The sequence below is a fragment of the Sceloporus occidentalis genome, unplaced genomic scaffold (assembly GCF_023333645.1).
Source record: "Sceloporus occidentalis isolate IW3139 unplaced genomic scaffold, rSceOcc1.0.p SCAF_2, whole genome shotgun sequence".
NCBI classification, from domain to species: domain Eukaryota; kingdom Metazoa; phylum Chordata; class Lepidosauria; order Squamata; family Phrynosomatidae; genus Sceloporus; species Sceloporus occidentalis.
In genome coordinates this window covers 170,504,528-170,525,582 of record NW_028316982.1, presented here as the reverse complement: position 1 = coordinate 170,525,582, position 21,055 = coordinate 170,504,528, and the positions used below count along the sequence as shown (strand labels likewise).

The 21,055-nt window shown below is 37.3% G+C and overlaps 1 protein-coding gene across 5 annotated transcripts in view; it reads right to left on the bottom strand.

Annotated features, from left to right (window-relative positions):
- Window positions 1–1,079: 1,079 nt before the first annotated feature.
- The window catches only part of REV1 (REV1 DNA directed polymerase), a 52,079-nt gene continuing 32,103 nt past the window's right edge, over window positions 1,080–21,055 (bottom strand). For all 5 annotated transcript variants that reach the window (XM_089511443.1, XM_089511445.1, XM_089511441.1 and 2 more), the window contains 15 exons: window positions 20,435–20,555; window positions 18,901–19,029; window positions 18,233–18,387; window positions 17,056–17,175; window positions 15,995–16,215; window positions 13,370–13,542; window positions 10,730–10,832; window positions 8,254–8,416; window positions 7,864–8,054; window positions 4,367–4,600; window positions 3,707–3,821; window positions 3,326–3,543; window positions 3,008–3,164; window positions 2,032–2,134; window positions 1,080–1,486 (listed from right to left, as the gene is read on the bottom strand). In XM_089511443.1, the coding sequence (XP_089367569.1) occupies window positions 1,375–1,486; window positions 2,032–2,134; window positions 3,008–3,164; window positions 3,326–3,543; window positions 3,707–3,821; window positions 4,367–4,600; window positions 7,864–8,054; window positions 8,254–8,416; window positions 10,730–10,832; window positions 13,370–13,542; window positions 15,995–16,215; window positions 17,056–17,175; window positions 18,233–18,387; window positions 18,901–19,029; window positions 20,435–20,555 (2,315 nt within the window). In that variant the 3' untranslated portion in view covers window positions 1,080–1,374. The remainder of the gene's footprint in view (window positions 1,487–2,031; window positions 2,135–3,007; window positions 3,165–3,325; window positions 3,544–3,706; window positions 3,822–4,366; window positions 4,601–7,863; window positions 8,055–8,253; window positions 8,417–10,729; window positions 10,833–13,369; window positions 13,543–15,994; window positions 16,216–17,055; window positions 17,176–18,232; window positions 18,388–18,900; window positions 19,030–20,434; window positions 20,556–21,055) is intronic.

Below are 21,055 nucleotides of genomic sequence, written 5' to 3'. Positions count from 1 at the left end.
TCTGATTAAAATACAATCTTACAAATTCATAATCGTTGGTACAGCTACAGTAATCTGAGTCCGTGCCAAATGTTAATTGTAGGACAAAATCAGGTTCAGAGCATCTGCATCACATACATCATGTAGTACAGTTGATAGGTACATTCGATAGCTACAGTCGGCCCTCCACATTTGCGGGTTTGGTTATTCATGAATGTTAAACCTGGCAAGCATTTCCAGGATAGGAGGGGTGGAGGAAAGGAGTCCTCCAGTCCTGGCGTCCCTCCTATCCTGGAAATGGCTGCCACATGAGTGGTGGTGGTCTATTCACGCTTTTTCCTTATTCATGGGGGTCTTGGTCAGCTAACCCTGTGAATGTGGAGGGCCTATTGTATATGTTTCAATAATTATGTGAACTGGCCACAGTGGGCTTCTGCATAGTAAAACTCATGTTTGCACTACAATATTACTTTGTAAGCAAACGTAGCCCACCACAGACTGAGGCTACACATTATCATCTAGAGGAGCCACGACAGACCATGGAGAGCAACTGGCCTCGTTTGCAATATCATCTGTCCTTAGCTAAAGGTCAGATCTGTCTGTCAAATGAGATTCAAGTAATGAGTTCATTTCTGCAACTGCAGAATGAGTGTTAAGCCACTAGCACTTGTTAGCCTATTCCTAGTCATAGATGCTGTTATTATGCTCCATTAGCAGCTGCCCCTTTCCCAGGGTCTTGCAAGTGGTGGTCAGGGAAGGCAGACAAAATCTTCTGTTTTCCTAATGGTTTATTTCTGTCACAGCTCCTAAACTTTCTGAGGTGTTTGCATGAAAGAATGCCTTTAAATCCATGGTAAGGGAAACATGCAGTCCTCCAGAACTTGTCAGATTGATGCCTGGCCTGGCCTGCAGACTAGATGTTGTAGCCTGAGAAAACAGGAGAGGCCCAGATTCTCCATCCTTATATTCCAACATACAGCCTTATCACAGTAATTGGGTTGCCAAGCAAATGTTAACTTGCCCAACCCAGCCATTTACCTATGTTAGAAAGGGAGTAACAAAACAACAGAATCTGTACAAATTACATACAGTTCTTTATTAAACAACTGTAAACACTTCACTGTAAAAATCCATAAAACCTTTATAAACAAACATTTTGTAAATAGATTCTATACTACAATAAAAGAATTTGAACACAATTATTTACATGCAATACTGACAAATTTTGGCACTTTATTGAAAGGAAATGTACAAAACACTTTCTTCCTTAAAAAAAATTCAACTTATAAAAACTTAGCTTTACTATCATGCACTTTGCAAATACCTCACAAGCACTTATGGCACAGCTACCAGAGAGCACCAGGCTCTCACCACACCCTTTTCTAAAAGCTCACTTCACATAATTTTTAATGTGCTTCCATAGGTTTGTTGCAAAACCACTTGAACGTTGTCAAGAATGAAGTCAAATGCCATGTTCCAAACTGATTCCACAGACTGTTGCATTAGCCTATAGGAAAGAAAAGGACCCATTTTTAGAATCAAAAGAAAACAACCATTACTACTACAAATATTCACATTCTCCATAAAAAGGATGTTAGACCAGAACATCTGATAGACTGCAATGTTTATTGTTGGCTAAGGCAGAGAAGGGGCCCAAATTGCTCATCCATGCTTTTTAGAGCATAAAGGAATGGGCAAGAAAAAGGAATATATATATAGGTTACCTTCCTTCCACCCAAGCTTCCACAATGCATTTTCAGTGGCATACCATTTTTTTGCCAGAAGTGTTGGTTTAATTCAGCTACTTTTTTATAGTCTATATGACCAAAAATTAGTGGAGAAACCCTTAGAAAAAGAGAATGGGAAATGTCTAGAGTTAAGAGTAAGAAACAGTTCCCTTCTGGGTGAGACAGGAGGAAACAGAGGGGCCAGTTACTGTGCAGATTTTAAAATCATTATTCCCTGTCTAGGCAGTCATGGACATAACCCAATGTGTGGATACAGCCTTACACCAACCAGAGAAGTGTGAACTGAAACCCAAAATAATGCTACCTTTTCATATACTTTATGACCAGGTCCAGCTTTTCTAGATCTTTTTCTTCAATCAGATCAGTACAGTATTTCACAACTTGTAGAATATCTTCCTCCATAGGATCTGGCAAACCAGAGTCAATATGGGATTTAAAAAATGCTTCTTCTAGAAAAGGACTGAGTACCAGACAACTTAAAATCTCCAATTGTTTGCTGCTGGGAAAGAGTTGCTTTTGGATACATATTCCCAATCACGTATAGTCCTGTGTAGTTCTCTACCCTTCCCTCCCAGCCCCAGACAAACTTGCCTTTAAACCATGAACACTCTGAAGTTTTTAACAAGGTATGGCACTAGGACTACACCTGTCACAACAAGCACTCATCTTCCACACATCAATTACTCCACTTTTCTGACCACATCAGATTTCAATTATTGCTAATCCTTGTGTGGTGATGATGTGATCTATCAAAGATTCAAGGAACCACTGAATGATGGATCTATCAAAGATTCAAGGAACAACTGAATGATGGCACATGTGGGCAGCTTTCTGTTTTTTTGCAATCTTTGAATATCATGCAAGTACCAGGTGACACAATTAAGGCATGTTTTATGATGTACCTTCAGACAGTTCAACCCCTGAACATTACAGGATGGGTAGAGTCAACTAGTGGTGGATACATAGGAATATCCTTTCACTATGCCATGAGTAAATATTTGGTTGAGCATAATACTGCTAATGTAGCACTTCCCTTTTCTTTCAGCAACAAGGTGGCAATACATTTCTGTCCAAAAAGGAAGAAACAGGGCTCCCTAGAATGCAATCCCTTTTATTAAATTGCAGTTGGTGGCACCTAAGAGAGCTATGAAGCTTTGTAATTTGTACTTTAAAATAATTTTTTAAAAAATCTGTTTCATCCAAACAAAGTTTATTTACAAGCACCATCCTGCTACATTCCATAGCTCTTGCATTATAAATAAATGTAACCACATGCTTACCTGATATAGTTGTAATCCATTCCTTGAGTAATGCTTTTACATCATTGAACTCTACAGCTCCAGCTAGATTGGGGGCCTGAGGCCTAGTAGCAGCAGACAATAATGGCTGTGAAATGGATGGGCTGGCAGTATTTGCAGTGGTCTGCACTGGTTCCATCTATTCAGACACAAAATATACTGATAGTATGTATGTGAATTTCTTCTTCATAGCTTCTCAACTGCAAACCTTAAGCAGTATTAAAATAAAACGACAGACCCCCAAATGTGACATCTGAGTTAAAAGTTATCTGAGTCTGTATTTGCTTGTGATCATGTTACCTGAGAGTTTTCAGTGGCAGCTCCTTCCTGTTTTAAAAAATCATCCATTAATTTCTGTGGGCTTCCAGTAGAATTATTCATATTTTTTGCAGGGCTTCCAAAGAGCTTGTTTTTCAAAGGGCTGTGGTGTTTTTTTACTGGGCTGACTTGGTTCTTTTCCTTACTTTTTTTCTTGTGTTTTATACCTGGTTTCAAGTTCAGCAAAAGATTCTTTGATACTGGAAAGGAAAGGATAAACAGCCAAAGTTATGCAGAACTTCATGATTAAAGAGATTATCTTGATTCAGTGGTTTTTATTAAATTGACTAAATGGACAAGTTTAAGTTCCTGGAAAGACTGTGAAATGATTGCTATTTGACAGAGCTGTAGCTGCAGACTTACCAGTGGCATTTGGCTGCTGGCAGATGGTCACTGTATTTTTTTGCCTTTGGTCAAATGCCTGCCTAAGCTCCTCTTGCAACTCGGAAGGCAGTGCAGCAAAAACCTCAGGGTCCACCTAAACAATGAAGCATCAATTAGTGATTATACATCATTGGTGTGTGGGATCAATGTTTGTTTTCCTTACTTTTGTTTCCGGTATAAGATAATGGTTTATACTCTGTTTTAATTTCCATTTATGATACAACAGGCTTTGTGCTATTGTAGCTTGATAAGTAGAATTTTCTTCAAAGTCATGAAAAATACACAAGAAATTTCTTATAGTAACCAATTCATCTTATATGCAATAGTCTACTAACATATAATTAAGCAAACAATGGCTGGGATCATGTTGGTGCCTTACCCAAGCAGGTGAACATTTTGGGCCAATGCATAACAGCCATGTTCAGTTGGTTTACTGAAACTGGGAGTGACACAAGTAGTGCCAATGTGCAATGCCACACACATCAATGCACACTGACTGTATGGTTGCACATTTGGCTGTGCCATGTTGCAAGTCTGTAACAAGGCAGCATAGTGCCAATAAGCCCTAACTTGATGAGCATAAAATTCCACTACCTCTTTTCAATGCAGGATTCCAGCCACTATTTTATCACTATTTACCTGTGAAAATGCTGGTAGAGCTATTATATTGATTCCCGTATCATTGCCCGATTCTTTGAGATCTGGTATTTGTAAGAGGAGGGCTCCCACTGGCTCAGATGGAAAGCTAGAGTCAAATCCATTTACTGGTTCCTTTTTGCTAGTGTTGTTTGTTTCTGCTTGTTGAAGGGAATACACTTGCTCAATTTGTTCTCGGATATCAGATGGAAGTGCTTCCATAACAGATGGATCCAGCTAACAGGATAAAATATTGATTATATGTTAGTTCCAGAAGAAGAAATTAAAAACCTGGCATCTTTTGAGTACACATTTGCACTGTTCCATACATAAATATTAGATCTAACATTACAGTAGTTAAATAATATTCAAAATATATAAAACATAATAAAAGAAACTGCTTCACCTCCTTCACATGTTGTGCTTTAATCATAAATATCTGAACCTCAGTGCCTATGTTAAAGTTAGCCTATTGTTGGTACCATCCATAGCTGTAACACCCTATTGTACTGTTGTGCTGATACAGCAAGACTCGAAGGCCACCTTCAATAGTTTTTTGTGGGTTTTTCGGGCTATGTGGCCATGTTCTCTATAAGAGTTTATTTCTGACGTTTCGCCAGCATCTGTAGATATCAGCCACAGGTACTGGCAAAACGTCAGGAATAAACTCTTATAGAACATGGCCACATAGCCTGAAAAACCCACAAAAAACTATGGTTGCCGGCCATGAAAGCTTTTGACACCACCTTAAATGTTAAGGCCACCATGAAAATGGCTTTAAAAATACTTCCCTATTTGATGTGAGGAGATACCTAAAAATGGGCTATCTCCTTTGCCCAGGAAGGCAGGATTAAATGACCCAAGTTTCTGTATTTATGGGTTGGTGCTGCTATAGTTCCCTCCATTTATTTTTCTTGACTTTGCCTAGGACAGTACTTTGCTCTTCCGATTCTCTCTTCTTCTGATCCATTTCTCCCCAAAGTTTTAAAGTTCTCTGTCACCTCTATATATAGTTTTTAAAAAATGAAATGAAATCCTCTGTTTCTCCTTGTTGTGTGCCCTCAAGTAGTTTCTGACTTATGGCGACCCTAAGGCAAAACTATCACTGATTTTTCTGGGGCAGAGTATGTGATTTGCCCGAGGTCACCTAGTAGGTTTCCATGGCTGAGCAGCGAACCAAACCTTGATCTCTAGTGTCGCAGTCCGATATTCAAACCACTACATCACGCTAGTGTACTGTTACTGTTTCTTCTTCTCTGCTTTTGGCTCTGAATGGAAAATGCTTGTCTCAGAGCGGCTGAGAACAGCTGGTGTATGACTGGCATTCACATCAGCCACTCACTCTCTTATCCAGTATACATTTGGCATGTCAGCCATTTTCTCTAAACATTCTTAAATGATGGCTATATTTAATACTTTATCATGTTCAAGACATGGGTGCTTTACAGACCGCCCAAAAGGGAGGTCTGCTGGCGCCGGTGTTTGCTGCGCGAAGGAGCCGCAGTGGACAAACCATGCGGCTCCTCGACGCAGCAAAAAGAAGCCACAAAAAGTGGCTTCTTTTTGCGGCGCCATTATGATGCTGCAAAGCGCCATTGGCGCACTTGCAGCATCATAATGGCGCCAAGACGTACAGATGCTAAGCATCTGCTACGTCAAAATGGCGGCACCCATGTAGAATGGGTGCTGCCATTTTGTACGTGCTCAGCACGTACTAGGGTTAGGGGCGTCCGGAAAGGACGCCCCTTCCTAACCCTAGTACGTGCCGAGCATGTACTTTTTGGCAGTGTGGAACCCGCCATAGGCTCCCCATGCATTCTGAAAGAAAGCTGAATGAACCAAACTAGCATCATTAAATGAAAGGAGAATACAAAAAATTCAGACCATGGCTCCACTGGAACAACTTTGTCTTGGCTTAATAAAATGAGACATGAATAAGTATTTTGCCATGCAGTGGGTGCCTTCATCCAAGCCCTGATGAAATCAGGAAAGCTCTAATCCAGCCACCCCTAACTTGGTGCCCTCCAGATACTGGGCTACAACTCACAACATCCCAATACAGCATGGTCGACAGATTTCAGGGTGTTAGGCTAGAGAAAACTACTCTGACTAAAGTTTCCCATTTCATCTAAGCTAGGGAAGTAGAAGTAGCAGCCATGATCCTAAAATAGCATTTGAAACTTGTTATTTTAAGTTTTAGCCTCTAATCGGAGACATCCACACTGCATTCAGGTAATGACAAGGGGGGCAAGTGCATGAAAAGCCTTGACCATATCTGATTATTAAGCTGTAAATGCTAAAAAGTATCAAATCTTCCTGTATGAGTGTCTGAACAGCTACATTCTTGGGCAGGATTTCTCCAAAAGATAAAGGCTAGCATTGCCTTAGGGTCGTCATAAGTTGGAAGTGACCTGAAGGCACACAACAACAACAACAACAACAACAACACATATAATTACAATACTGTCTGAAAAAATATATACTTTGGTATTTCTGTCTCAAGAGATTTTTTCAACCACACAGAAACATGTGGATCAAGAGGCTGTTTCCATGGCTTAGCCACACAGAATTTGGCTGCAACAAAGAGGCAATGATTTTCCATCAATATGTTTTATTGAATATCATCCAATAAGACTCTAAGCTTCTTTCAACATAGATCCTGTTCAATCATTAAATCTAATAATTATCTTCCCAAAGTTTGGATCTTTGCTGAAATCCACCAAGAAGCTCCAAAACTAAACTTTCTCTTGATGTGATCATCATTGGAAGGAGCAGCTAAGTGGTACTGAATAATATGCTGGCTGACTGCAGATAAAGCAAAGTTCAGAGCAATCAAGATATATGGCCATTCAGTGGTCAGCTTATATAATATTCAATCTTTTCTAAAATGGACTGCATCTTGGGCTGTTAGATCTGGCCATCGATACAATGTTCAAATGCAAGTTAGCCATGAAGTACCTTGTGCCAGTTTGGACTGGTGTGTTAGCTATGGCACTCCCCAGACAGAGACACTTAGTCCCAATTATGATTATACTAAGTCCCACTGATTTCAGTGGTTCTACTCTGAGTAAGTGTTAAGTCTGAATCTATCCCCAGGAATATGAAGTGAAACTCAGGTCTAAAACACACTAAAAGTAATCCAGTTTGAGATCTCTGTCTCACAAAAATATAGTTCTCAGAATTCCCCAGCACTAAGCCAAGGCAGTTAAAGATTATTTCTGCAATGTGTATTGGGCCTGAGTCACTAAAATCTAATGAAAAGGGTGGGGAACTCTTCAATTTCTATTTCATCCATCTTTGCTCACACTAATAATTCAACCAACCACCTATTAATTCAGTATTTATTATTTCATCCTTTCCAAAGATTTAGGGTAAATAAGATAGTATTAGACGATAGGGGCTCAAAGAAATAAAAAAGGGTTGATTTCTTATATATAAAGAAAGAGAAGGAAAAACACAGAGCTTTCTTTGCATGCTTCATACCAGAAAAGAAATTTTACCTGGGAAGGTGATGGTACCTCAATACTTAAATTGAGTCTTGATTTTATATTTATAGGTGGATATAAACCATTCAAACTAACTGCAGGTTCAGATTTGTTGGTAACATGATTGACATTAGATGTCAGAGATGGCAGTGCTGGACACGATTTTGATGTGGAAGATATTTCTACATCCACAGCAGCTACAAATACTATCAAAGCAGAAAATAAGACAAAACTTGAATAATTTCAGAACACAACAGTTATTCTATTAATATAACTGAACAGTTTCATTATTACTGTACGCCATTTCACATTATTAATTTAATACAGAGCAGCTGGTGATAATGAAATGTCTGAAGAGCATCCACAAAATATACACATTCCAAGGACAACAAAAACATTACTGACCTTCCTTGTGATCTTCTGAATTCTTTATGTTTTTAGGAACTTGCAGACGATCAATAATAGAATTAGGTCCATGAGATAAAAATCCAGACTGCAATGATGAGTGAGAGGAAGCGGCTGAAGTTGCTTTACTAACTGGAACTAACTGATGTACTTGAATTCCAACCTAAAAAACAACAAATCCATCTTATTTCTAAGCAAACAATGTTCATGATACAGTACAGATCTAACAATCCATAAACCAGGGGTAGGCAATCTTTTTGAGCCGGGGGCCGGGTTGCTGTCCCTCAGACAACTGGGGGGCCGAAGCCAAAAAATAAATAATTAAATGATTTTTAAAATATATATATATATAAATAAACCAGGACAAATGTAGGACAATTTTCAAATGGAAGACACTTTTTTTAAAAAAAAATGAAGGACACGCAAAAAAAATTGCTGATTTTTAAAAAAATGTTAATATAAATGCATGTTTCTGAGGCTTCTATAGACAATTGCCCCCCAAAGGCCCCGGCTGCAATCGGCGGCAGGACCGGGCTGGGGCCGGTCCCAAGGCCTCGCCGGGCCGCATCCGGCCTGCGGGCCGCAGGTTGCCTACCCCTGCCATAAACTAAACAAAATCCAATTCAAGTTTATCTTCTAAACACTGTTAGTGACCTAAGATAATATTTAAATTTCTTTATAACAAGTAAAGAATATACATGTGTGTATATATCTTTGATGATCAAAGGAATCAAAGGTAAGTGAAAAATGTTCAGTGGAGTATAAAAAACGAGATATCGGTTTATATTTTCTATCTGGGGTCTTTGATGTCTTGCTTTGGAATAGGGCAGGCCTTTTTCTCATTCCCTCTACCCCTGTGGTTCTCAACCTTCCTAATGCTGCTACCCTTTAATACAGTTCCTCATGTTGTGGTGACCCCCAACTATAAAATTGCAGTGTCTCGGTTCCTAGGATCATTGGAAATACGTGTTTTCTGACAGTCTTAGGCAACCCCTGTGAAAGGGTTGTTCGACCCCCAAAGGGGCTGCAACCCACAGGTTGGGAATTGCTGCTCTACCCTCACAGACACATTTTACATTTGAGGTGGATACAAGAGAGGATTTTCTTGGTGGTTATTACTAGCATGGGGAATTCCTTGTCAAGGGAGAATAAGGTGGCATGCTCCCTGTTGTCCTAATGTTGGCACCATTTTATTCAGGCAGGCCTTTGGCATTTAAGGGATTTTCAATCCACGTTATCTGCTGCCTTTTTAGTGGTGTGTGCATGTTTCTAATTTCTTTTTAAGTTATTCAGTATTTATTTCACTGTAGGCTTAATCTGTATTTAGTTTATTCCGTGAAATCAACCAATCAATATATAGGAATCAAACCAACCAGCCAACAAATAAATATCCGTCTTGTCCCCACTAAAACAATTCTGGATGTTTATTGTTATTTCGTTCCCTCAAATAAGATTACACATTTTATGCTAACTGAAATATTTGCTTGGCCTGCGTCTAACAACATTGTTTTGTAATTATATAACTCTGATTCTACTCTTAAATTCTAATGGTAATTTATATGATAATACATTTATTAGATTATGGAATTAGATTAGATTTTATTAGATTATGCAGTTTTATTAGATAATGAAGTATTAGGTTTTCATTGCAAGCCAGGTTGCCCCCCTGTTTCTGCTGGTAAGCAAAAACTCAAGCATTTGCCTGATCACCAGCTATTAAAGATCTTTAACTGCAGGGTGTTGTAGTTTTACCATTATTATTGTGTTGTAACTGTGTTTTTAATAGTTACATATTAATATTTTCAATACGGTTGTTCACTTAACTGATGTAAAACTTTTTATTATTATTATTCATTGTTTTAACTATAAGGTTGAGTCTCCCTTATCTGGAATTCCAAAATCTGAAATACTCCAAAACTGTCCACATGGGTGGCTGAGATAGTGACACCCTTTTGCTTGCTCATGGTTCAAATAAACTTTGTTTCATGCACAAAATTATTAAAAATATATTATGTATAAAATTACTGTCAGGCTATGTGTATAAGGTCCCAAGCATTTCAGATAAGGGAGAATCAACCCGTATTTGATTTTAACTTCTATAGCAGTGGTTCCCAAAGTGGGTGGAAGAAACCCCCTGGGGGTGTTGGAAACCTCCAGGGGGGTGCTGAGGGAAAAAAGGGCAGCATGGGGGCTGTGAGGAAAAAGGTGGGCAGCAGGTTGCATGAAACGTCTTTTGTGCACCATTCTGGGACAGGACAGAGAGAGGCTGAATGGAAAGCTGCTTGGGGAACAAGCTGAGGAAAGGGGGCAGTAGCCTGAAAATATTGGGGACCACTGTTCTATAGTGAACTGCCCTGAGTCCCATACTGGAAGAAAGGCAAGGTATAAATAATATAAAATAAAATAAATACATAGATTTTAATAAATACTTTTGTGGAAAAGAAAATATCAGAGTGATTTAAAGTTAAAAACTTACCCCTCTCATATCAGAGATATTCAACTTCATTGTATGGAACATATTCAACATTTCTTTCCCTATCACTTTGGCACTATCTGTTGCATGGCTGAGAGTCACAGTCCTGCAGAGAACATACATTTTAAAAAATACAATGATCTGGATCAATGGTTACTGGCCATTATATCTATAACCCACCTCCTTGACCAGAGGCAGAAGCCTTTGAGTAACTTTACTGAGAAACCATAAGAAAGGCTGTCTGCTTCTGTTTCCTCTTTGTGGGCTTTCTATAGGAATTCTGGCTAGTTAATATAGGAAAAAAGGATGATGAGCTAAATGGTTCCTAGATGGATTCGGCAAAGCCTCTGCATTCTTAACTTTAGTCAGGTTTGCTGACACCAAGGTGACATCATCACATAAACTGGATTTGTATTAAATACTTATATGGGAGAAGGACGGGTTGCATACCTGTAACTGTATTTCTTTGAGTGCTCATCTGTGAATACATATGTGTTTATATCCAGATAACTTATGTTTTTAAAATACATTAATTATGGAGGATGATAATTTTAATCATATAATCCTTTGCTCACCTATTGCTCTATTCATTTGAAGTCCACCCCTCATGCAAACCCCCTCAATTAAAAATAAAGGGTTCCATTTGTGTGTGCAAGGAAAAAGATTTATCAGACTCCTGGGGGAGCAGTTAGACAGAAAAAGCAATGGGCAGGGGAAGGTTCAGAAGCAATGGTTTCCCTGCTAAATTCTGTCTCAATGCTTGTTTTCTGAAGAAAAAGCAGTTATAGGGGTTGGCACAGAGAACAAATGCTAACTGTTCTCAGCTCTTCTACCTCTCCAGTTTTTCTAGTAGTCCTGGAAACACAGTATTCCTCTGTTGATCATCCTGTCGTTTTCAGGAAGCTCACATTTGGTAAATGTTCACACATCACTCTAAACCATCAATGCATACTGTTGATTTATGACAAGAACATTTCTTGTGTATTCTGAAAGCTGTGGGAATTAAACTAGCCTTTTGTACAATATTGAGCAGGCATTGTCAATATAGGATTCAAGACAGTATTTCATTGTGCTGAAAAGAGTACCAGCTAAATGGAGTTCAGCTCACAACATTCCAGCCAATGAGAAGGGGAGGAACTAATTTTCTGCTGATCCACCTTTCCCCATTAATATTTCATCCATATTGCAATGGTATTCAATAGACACAGAGACATAGCAGATGCAGACAAACTGAAAAAGATTGTCTTTTTCAGTTTGCCAGCAGAAACTCTTCAATGGATGAAAAACCTGATGCAGATGGGAGGAGCCCTTCTGTCCACAGGACAATCATGAATCCTGATCACAGAAATCAAGGAGAACAAACAGAACAAAGAGTATTCAAAACTATAGCGGAAACTCTAAAATCTGGTATACATTAGATCTGGTTTTGGAATTAGTTTTAAGTTCAGCTTGTGGCAGAGCAGTAAAAAAAAGGGGAAAAGTGAGTTATTAAGCAATGTGAAGTAAACTGGAAGTGCTTTGGAAAGGGCTATTTTTTTTAAAAAAAATCTTTTATTGATTTAAAACAAAGGGCTATTTTAAAAGTCATCTCTTCAGTGCCACAATTTCTTTCAAGGGAAAGATGTTTGTATTAGGTGAGGTTTGTGGGTTTGTTTTTTCTGTTCCAAGGATTATTCCTTGAGAAGAAAGTGTTAGAATTTTAGGCACTGAGGCACATTAACATGGAACAATAAATCAGGATTCTGAAGAAGCCTACTTTACTGTTCTATGAGAACCCATAATCCTTAATGTTCTGCGGAGCCATTGCTTAATTCGTTCTGTTTAATTCAACTAGAAGCTATTTGGATCTTAAAGTGATCTAGCATTCATAGGCAGTCATCAAAACCAGAGTTTCATGAGCTCCTGGTAGGATGCCATGCCTCACTATAAACTGCATTTAGCTTGATGGGTCAAGTTGTGTTAACCTTGTCCTAAGACAGGATTTTATTTTTGATGACAGGATCATTTTTAAAAGTAGGGGAACCATATATATATATATATATATATATATATATATATATATATATATAATCCCATGCACTTCCTTTAAATACATATAATACTAGGTAAAAAGGTAAAGGTAGTCCTTTGACATGAATGTCTAGCCATAACCGACTGTAGGGGACAGTGCCCATCTCCGTTACTAAGCCGAAGAGCCAGCATTGTCCAAGGACTACTCTGGTTGTCATGTGGCCAGCATGACTGCACCGAATGCTGTTACATGTAATACTACTATGACATTAAATGTTTTAAATGTCATGCATAGGCTGTGCAACAGTATAGAAGAGATTTCTACAAGAGGCAATGTGCTTTGATGCCCAGTACTGTCTCTAAAATAATAAGTAATTTAAATCTTAACAAGGCATCCTCTATATTCCACAAAATTATTTGCCTTCTGTTAATATATAAGCAAATAATGATGAAAATGCTGGTTATTTCTTGTTAAAGTGTAGCAGCTTCTCAAACATTATTAAAGGACAACAGCAGCTGCACCACCAACATGAAGTATCTGCTACAAAAAGTCTATGTAAGCCTGAACAATAGGATCAATTTTTTTTAGAACTTTACAAACAGAGTTGTTGGTATATTTACCACATTATTTACCTGGAAATATTGTCACAGATTCCATGGCCTCCAAATTTTGCAGGTTCTAGTGGAGCTCCAGCTTTTCTGACCATGACTTTGAGAGTTAACCGTTTGCCTTTCATCCCAGCAGCTTCTAGCCTGCACTGGATCTCTTCAGAAAGACTCAAAAGGAAAGCCTCTGCATCTTTGGGCTAGAAATATATAATAGGTTTGTACAAAAAGGGAGCGAACACAGTGCTTAAGGGTTCTGCTTCTTTCTAGAAACTACTTCTACCCAACAAACTTAATGATCTTTACTTTCCCACATCCCAAGAATCGAAAACTAAGTATTTACTGTGAAGCTTCTTTTTGGTTTGGTGAAAAGAGGCATCCAGAATGGTCTGTTATTGCCCACGACAAAGCAACAGACCATGTGATCCCAGCTATTTGCCTTAAAGATAGGAATCATTACAATGATTCTGTATGGTAGGTCAGTATTATACTGCCACTGGAGTAGAATTACACTGTCCCTAAATGTAGTGTAAATATCTGCAAGTAGTCCTGTTCTACACAGCCATTCTGTGCTCCTCAGCAAGCAGGCAGGATTGAAGAAGCATCTGGCTACCTTCCCATAGCCAAATGCATAATGGTAACAACAGCACTGAGATCCCTGGAGGACCATGGCAGATCTCAGTGTTGATGTCATCACTTCATGTGTGGTTATGGGAATTGGGATTGCTTCTCCAATCCTACCTGCTTTCTATGAAGCATGGGATAGCTGTGCAGGGCAGCTTAAGGTAAGTCAGGGGAGGGGAAAGCTTGGGCACTGCAGAAGGAAGAAGTGAATACCAGCCCCCACAGTGCATGAAAAAGGACATCCAAATGTGTAGAGGACACTTAAGTGTGCATGTATCCCCAACAGAATGTTGGCCATAGCCTCACTAGAAAGCCTTAGGCCGGTGTGAGATTTGAAGTAGAGAGTAGCCAACTCACACTCATAAGCACACAAGCTTTTGTAATGCAAAATGGGTAATCTTAAAACACTTAGTTCAAGAGGATGCATACACAAAATGTTTAGCCTTGTATAAATTTGGAACTCATTACACATGAATAATTTTCACACTTTCTACCCTCAAGAAGACCTGATGTGTTAACTTGACTGTAATCAACTCCTAGCCCACTAAAGAGTATATTCTCAAATTTACAGAGGTTAACAGTGAAAGCTGCCAAAAGTGGTTAGGAGCATGCATGAATTGCATCATAATACACAACCAAGATTCTCCTGTGGCTACACTTTGTAACAAGGATCAGCAGCCATGATGGAACTTGTCCACTAGTGAAGTATTTCCACTATTAGGATACAATCCTACACACATCCAGGGAATAGTCTTCTTGAGTGCAATGGCAATGACTTCCATGAATGGCATGCAGTATTGATCTTTTTAACAAGAAACCTGAGAACTTCCAAGGAATCCCAGGAGTTCTAAGAACAGAATTCAGCAAGCCACAGGTTTACATTACTTGCAGTCAAGTAAAATTTACCCAAGTAAATACCCCATCTATATACTGAACATGTTCTAGTATTATTAGAAGACAAAAATTAAATACAGGAAAACTGCAGCTAAATGAAGTATCATGTTAGTGATGACTTCTTTTGAGACAAGAATTACTGTGAAAATCTATAAAATACTAATTGAGATAGAGAGAAGTGAATAATAATAATAATAATAATATCTATTTGTATCCCGCCTCTCCCTGTATTGGATGGTGATGGTAAAGAAACCACTAAAACCAATATGGTTAAATGGATGGAAAACAATGGACATGCAGTACCCTTATCAAGCTGGGAGAAGGTGCGGAAGTATAACCTAAAATTTATAAAGTGTAATAATTTGAAAGAAAACTAATATAAAATCTTCTTCCGTTGGTAAATGTCTACAACAAGATTAGCGAAGTTAGAGAAACGTAACAAAACCATTTGTTGGAAATGTAATGACAAAATGAGCACCTTATACCACATGTGGTGGTACTGTAAAAAAGTTAAAAAATACTGGGAAATCATACATAAAATTATAAAAGAAATACTTCAGAAAAATATTCCACTAAAACCGGAATTTTTTAAATTAAATATAACAGATGTTATCAAAGACAAATTGAATAATGAGGAAATAAGTGTGATTCTATATATGATTACAGCTGCCCATATTGTATATGCAAGACACTGGAGGATTGAAATTATACCAACAAGAGATGAATGGATAGTGAAATTAAATGAGTTGTATATCCCATTGATATACATGTACAGTTTTATACATGTATATCAATGGGAAAACTACCCAACAATATGAGGGGAAATGGAGGGAAGTTTCAAAATTATGGAAAAAAGGATAAGTAAGATTGATGAAGGTAAATTTATAAATATATTGGAATAAACATGTTTACATATATAGATACATAGAGCACAAAAAATAATTTAGTGTTCAGTAGGATAAGTTTTGAACAAGAGTTAAAAAGGAAGGTAAATACAGATTATGTACGAATAGAGACCACATAGACAATGTATGAAAATTTGTTACACTTTCAATTTTAATGTTCTATCAAAATATAATAAAATAATAATAATAATAAAAAAGAATTACTGTGACAAAGTTACAATGTTCTTACCTGGGTAAATCTTATACCATAGTTGATCTCTGCTGAAACTGATTTTCTCTTTTTTTCTCTTTGAACTGGCCTGTCATCTAAGCCACGGCAGAATCTATAGAGCATTTGCCCTGTTTTAGGACCAAATTCTTTCTGAAGTTTTGACATCGTGACACACTGTAGATCTCCACATGTTTTTATCCCCAAAGATGATAACTTAGATTCCATTGTTCTACCAACTCCTAAGAATTAAAATACATTTCTGTGTTTGAAATCAACAATGGGAAGTGTAATTTATTTAGAACACATTTCCACATGGTTTAAATCACATATGTATTATTATGTTGTTATGAAAGACCTGTTCTGGGCAAAAGCAAGGCAAAAGAACTGCATGGAAGATCTCTTGCTTTGCTTATACAATGCAAAGGTTAACCCATTCCTGGCTCCCACCTTCTCTGCTGAAAGAGAATTTCTAGCATTTCATTTCCAGTTGTTTAGAAACATAAAATTTTTCAGGATTTAAATGAATGTTATACTTCTAAAGAAGTTAAAATTATAACAAAATAACAAATGAACCCAAATGACTAAGCAGTAGATTTCTTTTGACATTAAGTTCATTCCTTTGCTATTTTTGTATCTTATACAGAAGCAAAATAGGTCAAAATGAAAAATGTAAGTTCAGGACCCAAGACATACAGCCATCTAATGTGTTGGAATGCGTGTTATGTGCACATCTCTTCACCTTTAAACATAAAGAAAACAAACCCAAAATTTTACTAAGGTCTTACTACTTGCACAAAGTTGTAGAATTTTACATTATAGAATTATTATTATTATTATTATTATTATTATTATTATTAATAGTGCTGTAGATTTACACAGCGCTGTACATACAAACAATAAAATAAAGTAAACCTGCCCATGGCATGGCGTACAATCTAAGAAATAATAGCATTATACATATAAATAATGCATAACAATACAGGAAAGGGTACAATAAAGTAAAGCATGCAACAAATTCAAGAATCTTGGAAGGGGTTGAAGTAGCTGTGATAAAATTTCTACACAAACTCAAAACTTACCTGGAAGGTGAATAATTAATTGGTTTCTGATAAAATCATCTACATCTTCTGACTTTAAGTGATACTGTCCATCTGGTTTAGCTTCGCGAGTTGCCAGTCTGGCCAGTAAAATATTTGAAGCTATAAAAATAACAATATAGTAGATTAAAACTGCAGAGCGCCATACTGCTATTAAATAATATTTAATAGTTTGGTAGGGTAGAAATCTTCCTTAGATAAATGAACCTTAGAGAAGACAGGAAGACAAGCGGCTCTTGAGATTTAAGGTCCCATTATTGTGGTCAAAGAAACTGTCATGTTTTCTCTGAAAGCCAGTCACATTGGTCAGCCTATTTCAGCTTGTGGTGTTACAATCCCAGCTAGCAGCGATTTTCAGGCTCAAATGTGATTAACTTTTTATTTTTAACCAGTATGAACCATACAATTTATGCCAGTACTGAAGGATGAGCATTTTGACATGCTACACTTAAATGCAATGGATAGTGTGGACCAGCTGGATTCGCCATGCCATTCACACTCCTCCTGACATCTACATATTCAGTTTAGCATATTTATAGATCTCATGGGTTTTTCTGCTATTCTCAGTCTTGTAAACAGGGTATATGTTAAGGTGAATGTATGGCGGTCAGCAGGGATTTTGCTGACCTGCTTTTATCATAACAAAGTCCAGCTAGAAAGAGACATGACAAATTTCCTAGATAGAATAATAGAGTTGGAAGAGACCATATAGTCTAACTCTCTTTATTAGCAGATAAAGATACCAGTTATTTTAATGTTGTTCTTTAATGACTGTTTCAATTTTACATAATTCTCATTTAGTAATTCATCTTTTTTATTAAAATTTATTAATACATTCTAAAACAAAACTTGACAACAAATAGTACATCAAAACAACAATAAATAAAAACAATAACCCAGATGAGGCCCTGAAAATTATAGAGAAAAAAGGTGTATTCAGGTATCCTGAAAGACATCTTTCCATGAAAATTTAGTTAAAATTGGAGGATGTCTAGAGACTTAAATCTTGCTGGAAGTATTCAACAAATGGGTGCCAAATCTTATGAAAGGTCAATCCAGAGTGTAAGCCTCTTGCTCTGTTGTTATTATCTGCTATTTTCTCCATTTAGTAATTCATCTTACATAATTATATGTTTATATTTCCAGATAATTTACTAACCTATTCCTATGGAAGCAGGACACTTAGTCTTGTTTTTAATTTCAGAACGGATAACATCTGCTATCTCTTCAGGTGTCAATCCAGTCTCTGCAAGGATTTCAGTGACATCTACTAGTGCTTCATCACAACTGACTGCTTCAATATTATGAGTGTAACTACCAATACAAAGTAAAGAAAGTGAAAGAGAAGCAACAACTCATCATCAGGTTAAAAACATACACATAGCAAGTAAAGCTTCCCTATTATAATTACCCCTATTCTTTTCAATTCCAATTCATGTCACTTAAATACAACAATGAGAGTACCAAAATTATAGTTAGTACTATCTTCTTTTCTGAGGACACAGGATTTCTGATGTCCGCTTGAAGTTTTGTTTTTTTATTTTTCAGCCTTTTACAAGCTGCTTTTAAAAACCCCTCCTTGTTTTCAAGCACCTTGTTTGGAATTTGCAGGACAAGGAGCAGTAGAATGCAATACTGAGAAATCTGAATCTATGAAGGTTTTGCATCTAAAATATGCAGTATTACAAGAGAACAGTTTAAAGGTAAACTCACAAAATACTATAAGCTACACTAGAAATACATGTTCCTGATAAAGTTTGGAGGCATATCTGAGATCACGACAGAAAGGTTTTCCTTAAATTCTTCAGTAATTCTTATGATATTTACCTTGCCAGGGTTTCATACATGGTTTGTGCAACTTCTTTATATGCCTGAAAGTCATAGCAGACAGCTTGAAGACTTGGACACAACCGTTTTGCTTGTCCAAAGAACATTCCATTCTTTATACCAGCTTGCCTAAAACAAAAAGCAACATAAACATTTAAAAATGTTGAACTTAGAAATCACTTTATGCACTTGCCTGGTAGCACAGCAAAAAGATAAGATACAAGTTTTATGGAATTAACCTCTGGTAACAATGTAAACTTGTGACAAAATTGGACCTCAGCTCTGTACTACCATGTTTTTCCCCATCTTGCAAAAATTTAAAAGAGTACAATTTTAAAATGCCCAAGGTCCCACTAGGCACACACTAGGCCAGGTGAATCCAAAACCTCCTAAAAGTACAGACGTTCAAAACTATGTAGGACTACACTTATCCTGGTCTAATTTTGTGCTGGTATTTTGCCTGTCCTTAAATTGGGGAAATATTGGATATGGCATAATCCGGTTTCTCCATCATCCTGAGGAGTTCTCCACTCCATTTCTGGCTCTTCTGATAGCAGATCATAGCTAGCAGAGCCAGTTCTGTTTCTCAAGATTTGTTGAAAGAATGACATTTCTACAGCAGAGGAGATTTGTGCCTAATCCTAACCTCCTGATGACAGTGCATCTTTGAATTAGAATTGCACTATTATATAAGGAAAGGAGATTGCCCGCAATTTTTTTAAATTCTGCCTCTGTAATGAGAGTCAAAGTATGCACAATAATACTAAATAAAAAGTACAGTTCAAATTAAAGTGGGGAAAGTTAAAACATGATTATAAAGCCACAATTTCAAATCAACTGCTATGAGAATTTCATATGCTAGTTCAAAATGTTTTACACAGAAATCCTAATACAAATTACCCTAAAAATCAATTTGAACGTTGACTTTAAAATGCACAACAGGGATGAACACTCTTCTTCAACTGGATTGCATGTCTTCAAGTCATTACATGAACCAAGCATGGGGTTTTCTTGGCAACATTTGTTTAGAGGGGGTTTGCTTTTGCCTTCCTTTGAGACTGAGAGTATGTGACCTGCCCAAGATTGCCATGGCCAAGTGAGAATTCAAATCCTGGTCTCCAGTCATAGTCCAATAGCCAAACCACTACACCACACTGACTCTCCTAAAATTATTACGCATGTATACAAGATAAAGAGGATAAACCAGAGAAAAGGGAAAAGAACAAGTATGAATGGATCATCAGGGCTAAGTCACAACCATCAAAGGAAGTTTAAATATGAAAACAAAGCGTATCAGATTTCATATTGAAGGGTATGCCAGCAACATAAGTGAACAAGGCTCCCATCTGATTAAGATCTACAGCAGTATTAGTGTAATTAAAAAAAAAACCCACAAAAAACTGCTCCCCCTCTTTCTTTTCATCCATTCCTAGGCATGAGAGAGACAAATCATGCAGGTAATAAAAGAAAAAACATCCAGCAGCCTCCAGTGACCAATATGAGAAATAAGAAATATACTGTAGTTTCCTCTTACCTGGCTTCGTAACTGCAAGATGCAATCTCAGCCATTGATGATACACAGAGATCAAAGTCAACTCCATTCACTTGTGTAGCATCTGCATTATCTTCATCTGCTGAGTCTAATTCATCAATCTCTGGTGGAAAAAAAGTATTTTAAACAAGTTAATGGTTTGCAATCTAAATATACTGTGTTACTAAAATGTACTTTAGAAATTATTCTTTTAGATTATGCAGTAGTCTGTCATTAGCCTAAATTTCCTAATGGCTCCAGATCCTATTTGGTCTTGAAAACTAAGCAGGGCCAGCCCTGGTTAGAAGCTGGATGGGAGACTGCCAATGAATACCAGGCGTTGTGGGTTATATTTCTGAGGAAGAAATTGGCAAACCCATTTATAAGTATTCTTTGCCTATGAATGAGGTTGCCCATAAGTCAACAAGTGACTTGAAGACACATAAACATATGGTATAATTGTATCAAACAACAAAATAGAGTATGAATCATAAACAATTAACTCTATGAAAGCAGTCATAAACTGCCTTAACTCTCAGTTTCAGGGAAAGAAGGCAGGATATAAGTAAAAATAAAAATGATAATATATTTTCAGTCTAAGTTCCATGGCGATTGTTAATAAGT